Source organism: Tachysurus vachellii, chromosome 8 (assembly GCF_030014155.1).
Source record: "Tachysurus vachellii isolate PV-2020 chromosome 8, HZAU_Pvac_v1, whole genome shotgun sequence".
Lineage (NCBI taxonomy): Eukaryota > Metazoa > Chordata > Actinopteri > Siluriformes > Bagridae > Tachysurus > Tachysurus vachellii.
Genome location: NC_083467.1, coordinates 26,736,502 through 26,756,236, shown reverse-complemented (window position 1 = coordinate 26,756,236; position 19,735 = coordinate 26,736,502). Strand labels below are relative to the sequence as shown.

Here is a 19,735-nt window from a genome sequence, read left to right as displayed (position 1 = left end):
TTTCTGACCCCTACTAGGTGTGCTGAAGGGAGGACCGGCGGAAGGTCTAAAGGGCTGAGATGTGTGTTGGACGAACAAAGGACAGTGAGGAAGTGGACTAGGACTCAAAAGGAAGAGCTGTATCTGAGGTGTCTAACCACAATCCTGCAGGGCCACCGATTCAGACCACAAGTTTCCTGTGGTTTCACCTTTTTGAGTGGCTGTTTAATGCAAGATTACTGCCACATTATAACTGAACGTTTCATGTCAATAAAGGTACTGACTTTAGCTGTCAGGAACATGTGCATTACGTAATGACACGCTGTATGGAGAGGGGCTTCAGCTATGATGTAATATATTGGTCATGATGGTCCAGATTATATATGTTTGTCTCAAGATTATAAACATCATGACAATAGAAATCTGTTTACAGTCTTTAATCAGGCACACTGTGATACTGAGAGCTGAGAGTGTCCCAGCTTGTTTCAGTGAAGGAGGTGATGGGTTACAGCTATGACAGGGGTTTTAGATAAGTAATAATGATATTCACAGGGGCTTCAGCTATAACATAATACTCTGAGAGAGGTATCAGTGATGACGTAATGTACTGAGAGGGGTATCAGTGATGACGTAATGTACTGAGAGGGGTATCAATGATGATGTAATGTACTGAGAGGGGTATCAGTTATGTACTGAGAGGGGTATCAGTGATGACGTAATGTACTGAGAGGGGTATCAGTGATGACGTAATGTACTGAGAGGGGTATCAGTGATGATGTAATGTACTGAGAGGGGTATCAGTGATGATGTAATGTACTGAGTGGGGAATCATTGATGACGTAATGTACAGAGAGGGGTATCAGTGATGATGTAATGTACAGAGAGGGGTATCAGTGATGATGTAATGTACTGAGTGGGGAATCATTGATGACGTAATGTACAGAGAGGGGTATCAGTGATGATGTAATGTACAGAGAGGGGTATCAGTGATGATGTAATGTACTGAGAGGGGTATCAGTGATGACGTAATGTACTGAGAGGGGTATCAGTGATGACGTAATGTACTGAGAGGGGTATCAGTGATGATGTAATGTACTGAGAGAGGTATCAGTGATGATGTAATGTACTGAGAGAGGTATCAGTGATGACGTAATGTACTGAGAGGGGTATCGGTGATGACGTAATGGTAATGTACTGAGAGGGGTATCAGTGATGACGTAATGTACTGAGAGGGGTATCGGTGATGATGTAATATACTGAGAGGGGTATCAGTGATGATGTACAGAGAGGGGTATCAGTGATGACCTAATGTACTGAGAAAGGTATCAGTGATGACGTAATGTACTGAGAGGGGTATCAGTGATGTACAGAGAGGGGTATCAGTGATGACATAATGTACTGAGAGGGGTATCAGTGATGATGTACTGAGAGGGGAATCAGTGATGACGTAATTTACTGAGAGGGGTATCAGTGATGATGTACAGAGAGGGGTATTAGTGATGATGTACAGAGAGGGGTATCAGTGATGATGTACAGAGAGGGGTATCAGTGATGACCTAATGTACTGAGAAAGGTATCAGTGATGACGTAATGTACTGAGAGGGATATCAGTGATGTACAGAGAGGGGTATCAGTGATGACATAATGTACTGAGAGGGGTATCAGTGATGATGTACTGAGAGGGGAATCAGTGATGACGTAATTTACTGAGAGGGGTATCAGTGATGATGTACAGAGAGGGGTATCAGTGATGATGTACAGAGAGGGGTATCAGTGATGATGTACAGAGAGGGGTATCAGTGATGACAATGTACTGAGAGGGGTATCAGTGATGACGTAATGTACTGAGAGGGGTATCAGTGATGACGTAATGTACTGAGAGGGGTATCAGTGATGACCTAATGTACTGAGAAAGGTATCAGTGATGACGTAATGTACTGAGAGGGGTATCAGTGATGTACTGAGAGGGGTATCAGTGATGACAATGTACTGAGAGGGGTATCAGTGATGACGTAATATACTAAGAGGGGTATCAGTGATGACGTAATGTACTGAGAGGGGTATCAGTGATGACGTAATGTACTGAGAGGGGTATCAGTGATGACGTAATGTACTGAGAGGGGTATCAGTGATGACGTAATGTACTGAGAGGAGTATCAGTGATGACGTAATGTACTGAGAGGGGTATCAGTGATGACGTAATGTACTGAGAGGGGTATCAGTGATGACGTAATGTACTAAAAGGAGTATCAGTGATGACGTAAGGTACTGAGAGGAGTTTCAGTGATGATGTACTGAGAGGGGTATCAGTGATGACGTACTGAGAGGGGTATCAGTGATGACGTACAGAGAGGGGTATCAGTGATGTACAGAGAGGGGTATCAGTGATGACGTACAGAGAGGGGTATCAGTGATGACGTACAGAGAGGGGTATCAGTGATGACATACAGAGAGGGGTATCAGTGATGATGTAATGTACTGATAGAGGTATCAGTGATGACGGAATGTACTAAGTGGGGAATCATTGATGACATAATGTACAGAGAGGGGTATCAGTGATGATGTAACTGAGAGGGGTATCAGTGATGACGTACTGAGAGGGGTATCAGTGATGATGTAATGTACTGAGAGGGGTATCAGTGATGACGTACTGAGAGGGGTATCAGTGATGACGTAATGTACTGAGAGGGGTATCAGTGATGACGTAATGTACTGAGAGGGGTATCAGTGATGACGTAATGTACTAAAAGGAGTATCAGTGATGACGTAAGGTACTGAGAGGAGTTTCAGTGATGATGTACTGAGAGGGGTATCAGTGATGACGTACAGAGAGGGGTATCAGTGATGATGTACAGAGAGGGGTATCAGTGATGATGTACAGAGAGGGGTATCAGTGATGATGTACAGAGAGGGGTATCAGTGATGACGTAATGTACTGATAGGGGTATCAGTGATGACGTACTGAGAGGGGTATCAGTGATGACGTAATGTACTGAGAGGGGTATCAGTGATGACGTACTGAGAGGGGTATCAGTGATGACGTACTGAGAGGGGTATCAGTGATAACGTACAGAGAGGGGTATCAGTGATGACGTACAGAGAGGGGTATCAGTGATGACATACAGAGAGGGGTATCAGTGATGACATACAGAGAGGGGTATCAGTGATGACATACAGAGAGGGGTATCAGTGATGACATACAGAGAGGTATCAGTGATAACGTACAGAGAGGGGTATCAGTGATGACATACAGAGAGGGGTATCAGTGATGACATACAGAGAGGGGTATCAGTGATGATGTACAGAGAGGGGTATCAGCTATATTGTGTCAGTGTGTCATTGGAGTTTGGACAATGACACTGTTATGGAAGGTGTGTTGGTCTGCACGTGTTGCATTAGAGAAACATTAAAAACGCAGCATTGTGGCCCTGCGAGTGTCCACAGTTAGACAGTCTCGAGCTACAGATTTGTTGATGACGTCTACGATTCATTTCCAGAGATTTCTCATTATTGTCTAGATTATACGTTTGCTTCATAGTTTTGCTAAAAAAGCAAGGTGTAAAGCAACACTGCTGTTTTCAGTCAAGATTATACACATCATGACAAGTAAATGAATCTGAAGTTGTTACGTTTACAGCATATAAACAGGCACACACTGATATTGAGGACTCAGTGTGTCCCAGCGTGTTCAGTGAGGGGAGGAAGGAGGAAATAATGGAAAGGAAAAGATTACCAACGTCATTGACCTGCTGCAGCGGTCAAAAATTCCCACAGTTCCTACGTCTGTAAAATATGCAACAACATAAAGAAAAAAAGCATACAGAGAAAGCCTTCATCACCACATTGCACACGGCAGCCCGCATGGAGCACTCGCGGCAGGAGGAGAGCAATTCTCATGCTGTAACATGGTACAAAAGGAGCCTACAGAAAACAGCAAAAGCAGTTCTAACAAACAGTTCAACACAGGAGCTAACACACGCACACACACTTCATTGTTTTATTCATGACTAGACATAATGGATCACATGATTAAACATGATCTGGTGATTGGACAGTGAGTGGACAGTGATGTGAAGCTTGGTGTGAAGGACATGTAAGATCAGAAGATGAATTTTTAAAATTCATGTCAAACGATCTTTGTTGCACTTCCTGTTTGTTTAATCAAGAAAAAAACAACACAAATGTGACGAATGCAAAGACGGTGAAGGTGTTGATGGGATAACAGAACAGATTATCGCTGCGGGCTCATCTGCACTCGCGTGGACAAATCACGACCATCAAGACTGAACTTTTATTCCATTTTTTCTTACACAATCATCATGGATCGTACGATTGTCTCTCTAATGCCCCTTTTCCACCGAGGCAGTTTGAGTGCTGGTTCGGAGCCTAATTTAGAACCAGTTCTTTCTTTTTTGACAGCCAAAGCACCGGCTCTGAACCAGGAAAAGTGGTTCTTAAGTAGCACCAAAACGTTGCTGGTCTAGACTTAAGAACCGCTTGTGTCAGGGGCTGTGGGCGGGGCTATGGGCGGGGCTGTGGGCGGGGCTACTGTTAGGGCATTTGATAATGTACCTTAAGTATACTAATGTTTAATATACTTTTACTTTACCGCAATATGATACATTATCAGCACACATGATAGTAAGTAGCTACATGCTAAGGCTAACTTTTTTCTGTGTTAATGATAAAATAATCTTATGTACTTTCTCGATAACAACCTCCGTTTATACAGATTACATGGAGCTGCACGTACACGTTGGATTCGCCGCGTTTGGGTGTTAATGTAGGTTCACAAAGTCATGAGCATTAACAGTAAAGCAACATCCGCCATTGTTGTTGTTTTTGGTGGAAAAGGGGTATATATCACCTACAGTCTCTCGTAGCTCAGACACCAGGGTGAGCAAGGCTCTCGAATAATTAGAGTACAGAACAATTTTGTTCTTTATCGGGTATCATACACTATATAGTCAAAAGTATGTGCACCCCTGACCATCGCTTTCATACAAAATGTTTCAACCTCGCAATTGTACAGAAAATGTTTGTGTGCCGTAACATTACAGTTTCCCTTCCCTGAGGCCCAAACACTGCTCCTGCATGACAACACCCCTGTGCACAAAGCTTCAGAGCTCCATGAAGACTAGGTGTAATGGTTCAGGTTGGAGTGAAGAACTCGAGTGTCCTGCAACTGAGCCCTGACTCGACTCAACCCCGTTGAACACCTTTGTGATGAACTGGAACTGGCGTCTACTGAATATTTTTCACTCCCTAATTATCTTGTAGCTGAATGATCGCTAATCCCCACAGCTACAATTAAACATCTAGTGGAAAAGCTTCACAGAATAGAAGAGGGGAGCTGATTATATTGGCAATGAGGAAATAAATCTGAAGTGAAATGTTCAGCAAGCACACATGGGTGTGATGGCCAGGGGTGCACATACTTTCGATTATACTGTATAGTGTGCATCGTAATTAACCGAAGAGCAAAATGAAGTTGTTTAAAATCAATCTTTTTATTGTGTGTGCATGTGTGTGTGCGTGTGTGTGTGGTTCTGAGAAATCTGATCGGACCAAACACAGCTAAAGATTTTAAACTTTCATAAAGTGAATAAATTTCACTAAAATGTAAAAGTATTATGAATTGTGTTAAAATAATATGTCAGAAAAATGTTTCTACTTTACTATGAATCATAAACTAAATGCCTTTATCCATTTAGGACTTTCTGAAAGTTATCCAGTTATGATTCTAACACTGTTATGTTCCTGTTTCTTTCCCCCAAATGTTCCGTAGGTTGTCTTTATGACAGAAAGTTACAGAAACAAGTTGACGTAACGGTTGTTGTGCTTTCTGTTACCCTAAAAAAACACGTCTGTAAATACAGTTATTAAACTCCAGGACCTGAATTCATAAAGATTCTTAGTGTAGAGTTTCATCCTAGCGACAAAAGTCTAAGGAAATTCATAGAAATGTGACTATGTTCATTTCCAATTAAAGTTCTTCATAAAGCATCTTAACCATCTTAAGCGTTAGGAGTCGTGAGGAGGACTTTTAAGTTGATGAAGAGTTTCTTTATCAGAGGAGAAAATGGCTGAAAGGTGAAGAGGGAGAAGAAATGCGTTGTATACGATATTTAATAATGATAGTGAGTTAATAAGATGCTACAGATTAGATCCCTACACCATATAGTCTCTAATATCTGAACGTAGAGACAAAGTGAAGGTTTAGTATAGAGCAGATTTTAAAAGCGCTCCTATTTTTATTTTTTTTCATTGGATGACCAATCACAGTCTTCAGCAGAACGTGTCACCTAGTAACAGGTTTAGCCCCGCCCCCTCTCTTAGATAAAAGTTGTATTTTCCTTTTACAAGCCCTGTTATATTTTATTATTATAACAATATAATTTATATGGCTTGTGTATTTTGTGCCTGTAAAAGTAAGCTTTATATCTTGTAATTGGATTTGAAAGGAAAATGTTCTCGTGGTCAAATGGGGCAAAATGTTATGGTGGAAATGTTAATATTTGGAAACTTGGGTTACATTCATATCCTAAATCAGTGTTATGAACTTACAGTCCTTATGCTCAGGCACGCATACACGCGCACGCACACACACACACACATGCACACATTGGGAAGCATGAATGCATACACCAACTTTTGTTTTTCAGTAGTTAGCAGTGATGAGAGCTGTGTGTGTGTGTGTGTGTGTGTGTGTGTGTGTGTGTGTGTGTGTGTGTGTGTGTGTGCGCTAAAGCTGCACACTTTCTAATAAACACTAATAATAGTAATCAATGGAGTCAGAGAGATGGAGCAAAACAAGAACAACAGGAAGTTCAAATGAATTTCACTTAAGAATTCATTACACACAAACAACAGAGCATTAAGTGGTGTATTATTATAATTATTATAATTATTATTATTATTATTATTATTACTATTATTATTATTATTACTATTATTATTATGGGAATGGATCTGGAGTGGTGATGAAAAGCATTTTACACACTTTAATCAAGTTTAACCTTCCATTGTTTTAGCCTTTTAGTGTCCCTGAAATCCTCAGGTAAATCATCCTAAGACACTCTGTGACGCTATGACATCATTACGCTAATATCCTAAAACAGTCCTCTAGGTAAGTCCTGAATATCGTCTAGAAGCTCGAGGTATTGTGAGTACAGTTAGGACGAGTGATTTAACCATCCAGCACAACACAGAGCTCGAGGCAGAGACCAGGTGTATGCTTACCTTAATCAGAGAGGTGCAGACGATCGCCCCGGCGTTCACCATGGGGTTGTGGGGTTTATCTGACGACAAATAACAGCATCTGTTACCGTCAGAAACTGAATTCTGCTCACTGACAGCAGGCATACTTCTACACAGATCATGGTGTCTTTATATCCAGTCAAGCCTTCCGAATTGCATCGTATCCAGTGTTACTACGTCAGACGTTTTTGACTCGTGTGTTAAGATTTAAAATTGCGTTTTACAAACACACAGTGGACAATCGTTAAGTAATTCGGTGCACGTTACTGCCTTGTTCCAGCTCCAATTGAAGTGCTTTTATGCGTGCTAAATAATACAGAATGTTTTCAACGGCCCTATAGTGAAAGTGACGTGACATACGGCTAAGTACGGTGACCCATACTCAGAATTTGTTCTCTGCATTTAACCCATCCAAAGTGCACACACACAGCAGTGAACACACACACACTGTGAACACACACCCGGAGCAGTGGGCAGCCATTTATGCTGCGGCACCCGGGGAGCAGTTGGGGGGGTTCGGTGCCTTGCTCAAGGGTACCTCAGTCGTGGCCGGCCCGAGACTCGAACCCACAACCTTAGGGTCAAGAGTCAGCTCTCTAAAGTGCTTAAACCCTGATAATTGCTGCTCACAGCTGTTTTCCATTGTTTATTTAATCATCTTTATCGTAATTAAAGTGAGTGCATGTATACATCAACACAATCACGAAGAGGAACGTCTGTGTCACTAAACTCCAGACTGTTCTGAATAAAGTCTAGATTGATTTGACTTGAAAAAAATCTACATGTGTGAGAAGCAGGACACGAGCTCTGCTGTTCAGGAAAGGAGCAATAACTCCGGCTCCCTCTGCGGAATCACATCACTTCCTGTCTCTAGTGCTACCTCTCAGAGTCGTTCGGGTCGTACGTCACATTTATTATGTGGTTCGGATGTTTACTCTTGGACACTTTAGTCAGCCGACCGTACGGGTCGTTCTAGAGAAGTCAGCAGGAAGTAGATGGTAAGGCGTGATGAGGTTTTGCACAGATATTTCCTGCTGAGAAGATTTCCTCCGCACACTCTTTAACATACACCCCAATAACCTTTCAGGGTGTTGCCATGGTAACAGCGTACAAAATTCTAGTGTCGTCATGATTCCGGCGTTACTGCGTTCAGAGGATTGTGGGTAATATGGCATGAGAGATGATCTGAGAGCGGAGAAGAATGTGGCGAAGCTGGAGGCGTGCCTTAAGGCAGGGGGTGTAAATCACAGTGTGTGTGTGTGTGTGTGTGAGATAAATAGGGTTGCAAAGGGGCAGAAAGTTTCTGGTAAATTTCCGGTAAATTTCCGGAAACGTTCCACGGGAACTTAATCTGGGGAATTTTGGAAATATTCCAAATTGGAAACTTTACGGGAATTTATGGGAATTATTTGGAAATATAGGGAAATGTATATAAACTATATCATATACAAATACAAACATAAATAAACATTTAGTTTGGTCATAAGCGGACGTGCATGCAAGGTAATACAAATTTTAAAAATGATCTCTTGACTGATTTAATTGTAAGTAGAACTTTAATTGATTCTTTCATTGAGTAACACATGCATAATAAACATTATTATGCTTGTAATAAACTTAATAATTGTAATAAACATATTTCCCTATAACTGCTGTAAAATGAAAGCATCCCCCACCCTTGCCCTTCTTAAAAAGTCCCAATCAAAATGTAAAATGAAGCATTTTTTTCTCAAGCTTATTAGGTCTCTGCTTCTGTGGTAGTCAAGGCCTGGAAAATGGAGGTGAACCCTTAAGTGATATATGGAGGGTTTTTTATTTCAGGGGGAGTGAGTGTGTGGGGGGGAGGGTCATCAAATTATCTGTGTATGTGTAACAATCCTAATTTACTACTTATTAAGAGTTAGTAAGGTAGTTATTAAGTTTAGGTATTGGGTACAATTAAGAATGTAGAATAAGGTAATGCAGAATAAGGCATTAATATGTGCTTAATAAGTACTAATAAATAGCCAATATTCAATTAATATTCACGCTAATAAACAACTAGTTAAATGAGCTTAAAATAAAGTATTACTGTGCATGTTATGGAAGAATGCAAGTACCTGCAGGGGGTTTGGCCTCAATGGCCCTCCAGTAAGTAGTGTGCTGTGTGCGAGTGACCGAGGAACGCAGAGTACAAATTCAACTTAAACTGCATTAAATCTTGTTGTTTTAAACACAATTATGCTGCAAGATTTTTTTTAAACTACATTTAAGTTCCTTGTTATAGGCAACTCTGCATTTTCTTAAAATTCCCAGTTTATTTCCATATATTCCCGTTAATTCCCATATATTCCCGTTAATTCCCATGGAAAGTTTCCAGCCTTGAAGATTCCCGGAATTTTGCAACCCAAGAGATAAACAGAGCTGGATTGTGAGCACTGAATCACAGAAAGATGATCAAACCTTCGTGGGAAGTTTTTACAATCTGTCTGAGAAGAAAACTGAAAACATTTCTAAAAATAAAAACAAAAAGTGGTTTGATTTATTTGAAGTATCATCAGAGACATTTAGACATTTACCAAATGTAAATACTGACCATTTATTATTGTTCCACTTAATACGCTCACTACATACGGTGTTATCTTATAGCTACCAATAAATTATAAATTAACAACCTCTCTCAAAAGAGATTAACGGTCAAAAGGGGGCGGGGCTTCCCGAGTGTCCGTTAACAACAGGGAGTTTAACACTTGCGCCGTCGTTTCTGGAGGATTTATGAGCGAGAACTCAAAACTCTAGTAGTATATGTTAAAAAGTGGAGCTCTGAACTGTGCTAACACGCTAATCCCAGTGTGTGGCGGGCGGCGAGCGTGTGAGGAAACTCACCCTCGTCGTTCAGAAAGAGTTTGTTGAAGCGTAAGCCACTGGGCTCTTTGCCGATAAAGTGGTGCACGTACTCCGTGCCGTGGTCGTGCACAGCAATGGCGTACTTCAGAGGTTTCACACACGACTGCAGACAGAACGGCACCTTGGTGTCCCCCACAGTGTGTCTAACAGACACACACACACACACACACACACACAGAGACAGAGAGAGAGAGAGAGAGAGAGAGAGAATGAATAACATTTTACTATAAGGTTGTAGTTTAATATTAAAAGTTAAACCATACAACAGTATATAACATATATTGTGTTTCAACATTGAACCAACATTAAGGCACATGTGTGGATCTGAGGTTAGCTGGTTGTTATGGTAACCCAGTCGCTTCATATCTGCATGAAAGTCAACTTTTCTCAACCTTGTCATGTGACTGATGTGGACACACCGACTTCGAGGTCCCCGACACACATCATGGTTCACAATGAACGATCTCCGTTCGCTTTGGTCGACGCATGTGAACATAGCATCAGTCATTCACACGCCGTCGTCGGCCGTCCCGCTGTTTTGCGGTTATTTATTTATTATTTTTATATAATACTGTGTGTCGGATGTAGTTTTTCCGTTATCCCAGCCCGTTATCCTGAACTTAACCTTTATTGATTGTTAATTTTTCCAGCGCTAGTTCTTTGTGTCCACTGGTGTTGAGTAATACTGTGACACACAACTCCACACACCGTGACTCCGTTATCACCTTCCTGTAGTGTTCTACCTCATGGTGTTGTAGGAACAATGCCGAGGCTCTGACATCGTCACTAAACTAACAGCAGGATGTACAGTTGGGTGGTGAAGTGGAGTTAGCATTGAGCACAGAGGCACTGTTTTCACCATGAACCTGATTATTTTCCTACAACAATGGTGTGTTCCTCTTACACCACAGCAATTAGCCAATCACAGCTGAGTGTACTGGGTGTACTGAGTGTACTGGGTGTACTGGGTGTACTGAGTGTACTGGGTGTACTGGGTGTACTGAGTGTACTGAGTGTACTGAGTGTACTGGGTGTACTGGGTGTACTGAGTGTACTGGGTGTACTGGGTGTACTGGGTGTACTGAGTGTACTGAGTGTACTGGGTGTACTGAGTGTACTGGGTGTACTGGGTGTACTGGGTGTACTGGGTGTACTGAGTGTACTGGGTGTACTAAGTGTACTGGGTGTACTGAGTGTACTGGGTGTACTGAGTGTACTGGGTGTACTGGGTGTACTGGGTGTACTGGGTGTACTAAGTGTACTGGGTGTACTGGGTGTACTGGGTGTACTGAGTGTACTGGGTGTACTGGGTGTACTGAGTGTACTGAGTGTACTGGGTGTACTGGGTGTACTAAGTGTACTGGGTGTACTGAGTGTACTGAGTGTACTGGGTGTACTGGGTGTACTGAGTGTACTGAGTGTACTGAGTGTACTGGGTGTACTGGGTGTACTGGGTGTACTAAGTGTACTGGGTGTACTGGGTGTACTGGGTGTACTGGGTGTACTGAGTGTACTGGGTGTACTGAGTGTACTGGGTGTACTGAGTGTACTGGGTGTACTGGGTGTACTGGGTGTACTAAGTGTACTGGGTGTACTGGGTGTACTGAGTGTACTGGGTGTACTGAGTGTACTGGGTGTACTGGGTGTACTGGGTGTACTGAGTGTACTGAGTGTACTGGGTGTACTGGGTGTACTGGGTGTACTGGGTGTGTTATTATTTTGAGGACATTTTAAATCAGGACTCAATTCCAAAAGAGATATTGCTTTAAAATGTATAAACAGCCTTAAATATATAGACGCTGGAAAAACCTCCATGCATCCACGTTCGGGAATAATACCACATTTCAACGAGCTGTTGCCATAGAAACACTAACGTATTAGATCGAGCACGTTAATATAAACCTGCGCTAGATTCAGAGCTTCTGGTCTAGAAAAGTAAACCGTTTATGTGCCAAAGTTAAGGCAGGCGGTGAACGGTTAAACATTTGTAGGCTGTTTATTGCTTAATAGCCCAGAGGTTTACAGCAGGAAGTTATGAAACGCCGTAGTGTGGAAAATAAACAGTCACTAAAATGAAGAGATGTAAATGTACTGGGTGTACTGGGTGTACAGGGTGTACTGAGTGTACTGGGTGTACTGGGTGTACTGGGAATTACTCGACTTCCCAGAACCTCATTTCAAAACACACCACATCTTTTTTATTCAGTTTGTCAACTTGAGTCCTGTTCCATGTCATTATATCATATTTATTACATTTACTTTACAGCACAGATGTGGGGAAAGACTAGGGCGGGGGCCAAGGCAACAAAAAAGACAAATCCTGATCAGGATACAATACGATACAAGACACGTGTCACTATTACAGCTTGTTTTGTTTTTGTGTGTGTGTGTGTGTGTGAGTGTGTGTGTGTGTGTGTGTGTGTGCGTGTGTGTGTGCGTATATGTGTGTGTGAGTGTGTGTGTGTGCGTATGTGTGTGTGTGCGTATGTGTGTGTGTGAGTGTGTGTGTGTGTGTGAGTGAGTGTGTGTGCGTATGTGTGTGTGTGAGTGTGTGTGCGTATGTGTGTGTGAGTGTGTGTGTATGTGTGTGTGTGTGTGTGTGTGTGCGTATATGTGTGTGGGAGTGTGTGTGCGTATGTGTGTGTGAGTGTGTGTGTGTGAGTGTGTGTGCGTATGTGTGTGTGTGAGTGTGTGTGTGTGTGTGTGAGCTCTCACCTCTGTCCGTCCACCGTGCACACAGCCACGCCCCACAGGTCAGGGCTAAACTTAGCCAGTTGAGGAATGTAGTCAGCCACCTGCGATAGAAACACAACGTGAGATTCATCGGCCCGTGTGTAAAGAGAGAGAAGATGATGGAGGACGCAGAGGTTCTCAGGTGCAGCGTGTGTCTCTTACCTGACCTCCAGACAGGTTTCTAGCAGTCTCATAAAGCTCGTCTATGTGGGAGGTGAAAGGCATGAAATCAGGGATGACAAACTTCTTACGGAAAGCTTGGGTCAGGAGCACGATGTTACTCTGGACACATCTGAGAGGGAAGTAGAAACATGGCGGGAGGTTGAGGATTATAGAACATGACACAAACACGCACACATACTATTATATATATATATTTATAAAATATAAAGAGGAACTCAACTGTGAACTAAAATATTGCTAGGAACTACATCAAGAGGAACTACATCATGAGGAACTATACTGTGAGGAACTACATCATGAAGAACTATACTGTGAGGACTACATCATGAGGAACTACATCATGAGGAACTACATCATGAGGAACTACATCATGGGAAACTATACTGTGAAGAACTACATCATGAGGAACTTTACTGTGAGGAACTGCATCATGAGGAACTACATCATGAGGAACTTTACTGTGAGGAACTGCATCATGAGGAACTACATCATGAGGAACTATACTGTGAGGAACTACATCATGAAGAACTATACTGTGAGGACTACATCATGAGGAACTACATCATGAGGAACTTTACTGTGAGGAACTGCATCATGAGGAACTACATCATGAGGAACTATACTGTGAGGAACTACATCATGAAGAACTATACTGTGAGGACTACATCATGAGGAACTACATCATGAGGAACTACATCATGGGAAACTATACTGTGAAGAACTACATCATGAAGAACTATACTGTGAGGAACTACATCATGAGGAACTACATCATGAGGAACAATACTGTGAGGAACTACATCATGAGGAACTACATCATGAGGAGCTACATCATGAGGAACAATACTGTGAGGAACTACTGTACATCATGAGGAGCTACATCATGAGGAACTACATAAGGAACTACACTGTGAGGAACTACATCATGAGGAACTACACTGTGAGGAACTACATGAGGAACTACTCTGTGAGGAACTACATCATGAGGAACTTTACTGTGAGGAACTACATCATGAGGAGCTACATCATGAGGAACTACATAAGGAACTACACTGTGAGGAATTACATCATGAGGAACTACACTGTGAGGAACTACATCGTGAGGAACTACATGAGGAACTACTCTGTGAGGAACTACATAATGAGGAACTTTACTGTGAGGAACTACAATGTGAGGATCTGATTTTTCCTAAAGGCTGCATTTCACTGTTTGCTGAAATCCATCAATGCTTCATCACACAGAAGCTGAGCTCACACACAGTGCTCAGAACAGACGAGGGATAAAAATTATTGCACACACATACTCGCACAAACACACACATGCACACACACACACACACACACACACACACACACACACAGGGAAGAGAGAGGAGCCATGTTTAAGCAGGGAGCAGATGGTCAGCTTCTCCTCCTCATCTACACACACGGTGGGTTCACACAGTTCTGTTTTCAGACAGATTTCTGACTGCCTTTTAAAATATTGCGACCCTGCGTTGTTTGCGTCAGCGTCTTGTCTTTAATAATTATTTCTATATTTACCTTATGATGAAGTCTACGGTTTCTCCAGCTTGTTAAGAGAAGCTTAACGCACAGCTTGATGGGTTTATCACCGTGACGTAGTTTCGGTGTGAGAAACGTCTGAGTAACGTCTCAGTGTGAGCGCCGTTAGGACGACAATGGTGGAGTTCTGATAGCTTCGTTATTAACGTGATATTCAATAATACAACACTCCACTCCTCATGTGGTCAGGATCAATGCTAGCACAGATGCTAACTGAGCTGTGTGTGTGCGTGTGTGTGTGTGTGCGCGTGACGACTCACTTTTTAAAGAGGTGGCGGTCCAGCATCACTCCGTCTGACGTGGACTTCAGGGTCAACTTTAGCATCTCCATACACTCCTTCAGCCGAGGGTCTCCTGTTCTCAGACCTGTGGCCTTCAGCGCCTGGAAACACACACATACACACACACACACACACACACACACATACACACACACACACACACACACATTATAATTATATTCTAATAATAGTTTTCTAGCGCTGGAATATGGTGCTTCGTACACAGCACGAGTCCCGCAGTGTTTATTAACAGATTATTAAACAGATTCATTTGATTTTATTTCCTGTTCTGTGATAAAGCCGCTGATTTTAGTGAAGTGGCTTGAAAACACGTCGGCTTTTGATCCAGTGTACACAAGTCTGAATGTGATAAAGTGTGAGGAAAAGATAACCTCACCGTATACAAACACACACACACACATTACACCTCTTACTGGACTCCTGACCTACTTTTAAACAAATATATCTCTCTCTTCTTTTTGTGCGGTTTGTTTTTGTCTCTTTCCCGGTATGAACCCAGGGTCAGTCTGTTAATGATGTGAACAGAACCGTGGACCGAACACGTGAACGTGACGTCAGTGTCGCTCCGTAAACACCGACATCACAACATAAGCTTACCAAGGTTCATTACCAGGAGCAGGTTTTGCAGCTGAGGTTCGTGTGCATGCTTGCGTGTGTGAGAGTGAGTGTGTGTGTGTGTATGTGAATCTGTGTGAAAGTGCACGTATGTATGTGAGTCTGTGTGGGATTATAACTGACCGTTATAAACTTGTGGGCTGGAATCTTCTCCTGCCCCTCAGCAATGGTGTAGAAGAGCAGATCCTCCAGACTTGGCATGATTCCTGCCTTCCTTCTCCTACACACACACACACACACACGATTCCGTCAACATTCTTTGTTGAATTAATCAACACCTTCTGACCAATCAGAGAGCAGAACTGAACGGTGCTGTGGTGTAAAAGAGTGAAGGGAACGAGGCGTGTTTAATTGATATGAGCAGCGTGAATGTGTTGGCGTCTGGGCGAGATCAAAACTCTGTGCTGTGGATGTGTTTCTCAAAGTGCTATCCAAACACACTGTATACACACACACACACACATCAGCACAATGAGCACACCGAGGTTAATCTTTTTGTATAATACATTGTGTACATCAGTAGATTTTGTGAAACTGTAACACAATCTTAATACTGTTCTGACTAGAAGGAAAGGAAAATGATGATAGGTGATGAAATGAAATGATACTTACACAAAACACACACAGCCACAGCACACGGTGATGAAGAAACAGAAAAACAGAGCAAAAACATGGATGAGATGAGACATGATACACACGTTACACACACGTTACACACACGAGACAGGAAACACAACAATAATTAACTGCATATATTTAAAAAGAAACTAACACAATGGAACACACCCAACACTTTAACACAAACTGAACGAAGGCTGTTGGAGATGGAGGTGATTCGGAGTAACGTAAGAACAGATTGGTGTTGAGATGGAGCTCTGAGGTGCAGGTGGAGGCTCGGTAATGAAGCCTAGCGTTATATCAATAAACACCAATCACCTGAACACGTTTCACTGAGCGGCTCATGTCCTCTCACATCTCTCTCTCTCTCTCTCGTCCTCATTCCAGCTCACTCCTGGTATTTTTTACATGTCTCTAACGAACACTGTACTTATAACAAGTTGCCAAATCAGAAAAAAAAATCAACCCGATGTCAAATAACAACCAAGAAAACATACAAACCACCTCAAACCTCAACCTCAGTTAAATTAGTTACGCACAACAACGAAGCCAAACAATCTGTCAAATTAATCCTGGATGTGTGGATTAAAATTCAGAAGAGGGCGGAGTCAGAGATAGAGCAATGTGTTTGACTCCGCCTCTTTGTGAAGGTGTGAGCAGGTTTAGAGGAGTATGACTCAGGAAAAACATGGCAGATGGGATGATGGGAGTTTTTCTAATCCCAAGTGTTCTTTAGAAGACACAGAGTAGGTAAAATCAGCACCACGAGTCCAGAGAAACAAAGTGTTTATGAGAAAAACGCCTGCCGTGGTTGCCAGGTGATGGTGAGTGTTTTGTGATGGTCAGCCGTGCGTGTGTGAAGAGGTGAGAGCAGCAGGTCGAGAGTGACCGAGGCGCTGCACAATCACAGCTAACGGAGACATGAAGCCTCGTTTCCTGGTAGATCGGAGACAATTTAGAGCCGTTACTATCCATATAAAAGCCATTAGATGTTTGATAGCGTGGTGCGACTCAATTTGAAATTTACCCAAACACACACGTGCACACTTACACACACTCTGAGTGTCAGCACAAATGCTTTTCTCTGTATTTTCTCTCAGAGACACTGGAGACTCCTTCCATGTGTTCTCTGTCACAGTGCATTAAATGTGTGTGTGTTGTGTTTGCCTTGTTCCAGCTCGCAGTTAAGTGTTTGTTCTACTGAGTGCATCAGGAAAGTCAGAGAGAGAGAGAGAGAGAGAGAGAGAGAGCGAGAGAGAGAGAGCGAGAGAGAGAGAGAGAGAGCGCGAGAGAGAGAGAGAGAGAGAGAGAGAGAGAGAGAGAGAGAGAGAGAGAGAGAGAGAAAGACAGAGCTATGGAAAGTAAGAACACACATGAAAGTGTTAAAGATTGTGTGAGGAATAACAGCTGCAGTACTCTTCACTATATATTTACACACACACACACACACACACGCGCGCGGCCTGTGCCGTCTGTGACAAACACACATAGTCTGATATCATGTACCGGAAACAAACACGCAATGATCAATAGTACACTATGAGGAGGAGACAAAATGTAAATAGAGTTAAAACTCTAATACTACTGTGTTTATTCTAAAATATATATACTACGGTACAGGGAACAGTGTGTGTGTGTGTGTGTGTGTGTGTGTAAGAGAGAAATTTTTATTAGATAATATGTACAGTGTATATATAAATATTTATATATATATATATACATAATATATATATATATATATATATATATATATGAGGGAAATATGTATGTGATTGGGGTTTTGAAGACATTTCCATCTCTGTAAACTTCTCAGATAGTAAAAGGAAACCGAATCAAAAGAGTCAACTGTGCTGATACAGACTCAGGAATCAAGGAGTCTAATAGTGAAAGTGTCGCAAAAATAACACGTGTTTGTTTCATGAATAGACTTAAATAGGATCTCTCTCTTACACACACACACACACCCTCAGAAGATGTTTTTAATTAACTGAATGTATTAATTGGATGTTAGATGAATCAGTTATGCTGTAAATGATTCATAAATGAATTTATCAAAGTGGTAAATCATTTCTATGTATTACAGCCAACCAATAAATAACTCATATTAGCATATTACTGTTTATTTCCAAGCCACGTGTATTTCCACCACACACACACACACCCCCACACACACACTCTTCTGCTCCTGACCTTCCTCCATGCTCATATTACAGTGTGTTAGCTTCCTGAGAGGACCACGTGTTTTTGCCGTACCGCCTCTCTCTCACTGTGTGTGTTGTACCCATGCCATTGTCGTGTACCAGTTACAGCTCTAATAGACAGCTCTGTGTCTGATTGTTTATGGTGTTAATCATTACACTTGTGCGTGATTATGTTCTCAGATTACAGCCATTCACGCTAATCCCAGCAATTAGTCTAAAAATGCTACACACACACACACACACACACGTGTCCAAAAGGAAGTTCTTCACAGGAAGTGCTCTGATCTCTGTGCTCTTATACAGCCCTGACCCAGACACCCAGAGGAACTTCCTGGAAAGCTTTCTAGCTTCTGAATAAAATAACGTTGTTTCAGTTTCACCTCAAACTATTTTACCTCAGGTGTTTTCACATACCTGAGAGATCATGCAGCTAACTTTAGTGCTTCAGTAGAATACATATGCAAGTATCTCCAGAGGTAAGCGCTAACATCGTCAGGTCCCTCGCCCGCTTAACGGCGAGTCACATGGAAAACATTAAAAAAGTCTGACATATCTTTTGACCATTTTCTCATTTTTCTCAGCATCAAGCCTTTATCCTTTGTATTGTTGTTGGCAGTGACTGTGTGCTGTGATGTAATCCTGCAGCACAGTGTGTACACAAGTAATAATATAACATGAAGTGGACAAACACATCGCTCAGGAGCTGATAAGATAATAGAGGTGTTTATATTCCGCTATAAACAAGGCTAATCCCGTGTGTATAAATCACACTAATGGCTCTAACTCTCCTCTGTAACGCCACGTTGGAAACGTTAACAGGTGTGTAACCTCCTGGCAGCCGCACACCGTCTCTCTGAGCACCAGTATAAATCCACAAGTCTGGGACCGAGTCCAGATTACAGAAAAGAAAAGGTTCAGAAATGGGACTGAGGTGAGTCTCTTAAATTAGACTCTGTGTTGTGCTGTTAGAGGAAAAACAATCAACGATCAGCTGGCGTGATGTTTTACTTCATTTCTTCAGAGTTTTCATGACAGATCATGATAACGATCATGACGACAGCACAAGGTTTTACTGTATGCAGTCGCTGTGCATGAAATCGCTGAACATTTTCAATTTGGGAACCTGAAATGCAGGGAGGTTCTGGCCTTTACATGGCAGCTAGTGAATGCTTCAGATGTACAGAAGATATGTTCGTACGTGTGTTAACCCCTTCAACACCACTACACAAGAAATCAGGTTTCAGTGCGAATGCAAGTGCTAGAGTAGTCCAAAAAATTTGGCACAAAATATTTAGGGTTAACTATTAAGTTAATCAATGAAGTTTATGAAACAAACTTTTACACTTATCAGATAAATGTTAAGTGGGGCACGGTGGCTTAGTGGTTAGTACGTTC

At 42.0% G+C, this 19,735-nt stretch overlaps 1 protein-coding gene across 3 annotated transcripts in view; it reads right to left on the bottom strand.

Moving 5' to 3' along the window:
* The window catches only part of glsb (glutaminase b), a 41,850-nt gene that overhangs the window by 16,731 nt on the left and 5,384 nt on the right, over positions 1-19,735 (bottom strand). For all 3 annotated transcript variants that reach the window (XM_060877087.1, XM_060877088.1, XM_060877090.1), the window contains exons 2-7: positions 15,645-15,741; positions 14,865-14,986; positions 13,021-13,150; positions 12,841-12,920; positions 10,105-10,268; positions 7,222-7,280 (exon numbers count right to left, since the gene is read on the bottom strand). In XM_060877087.1, coding sequence (XP_060733070.1) covers positions 7,222-7,280; positions 10,105-10,268; positions 12,841-12,920; positions 13,021-13,150; positions 14,865-14,986; positions 15,645-15,741 — 652 coding nt within the window. The remainder of the gene's footprint in view (positions 1-7,221; positions 7,281-10,104; positions 10,269-12,840; positions 12,921-13,020; positions 13,151-14,864; positions 14,987-15,644; positions 15,742-19,735) is intronic.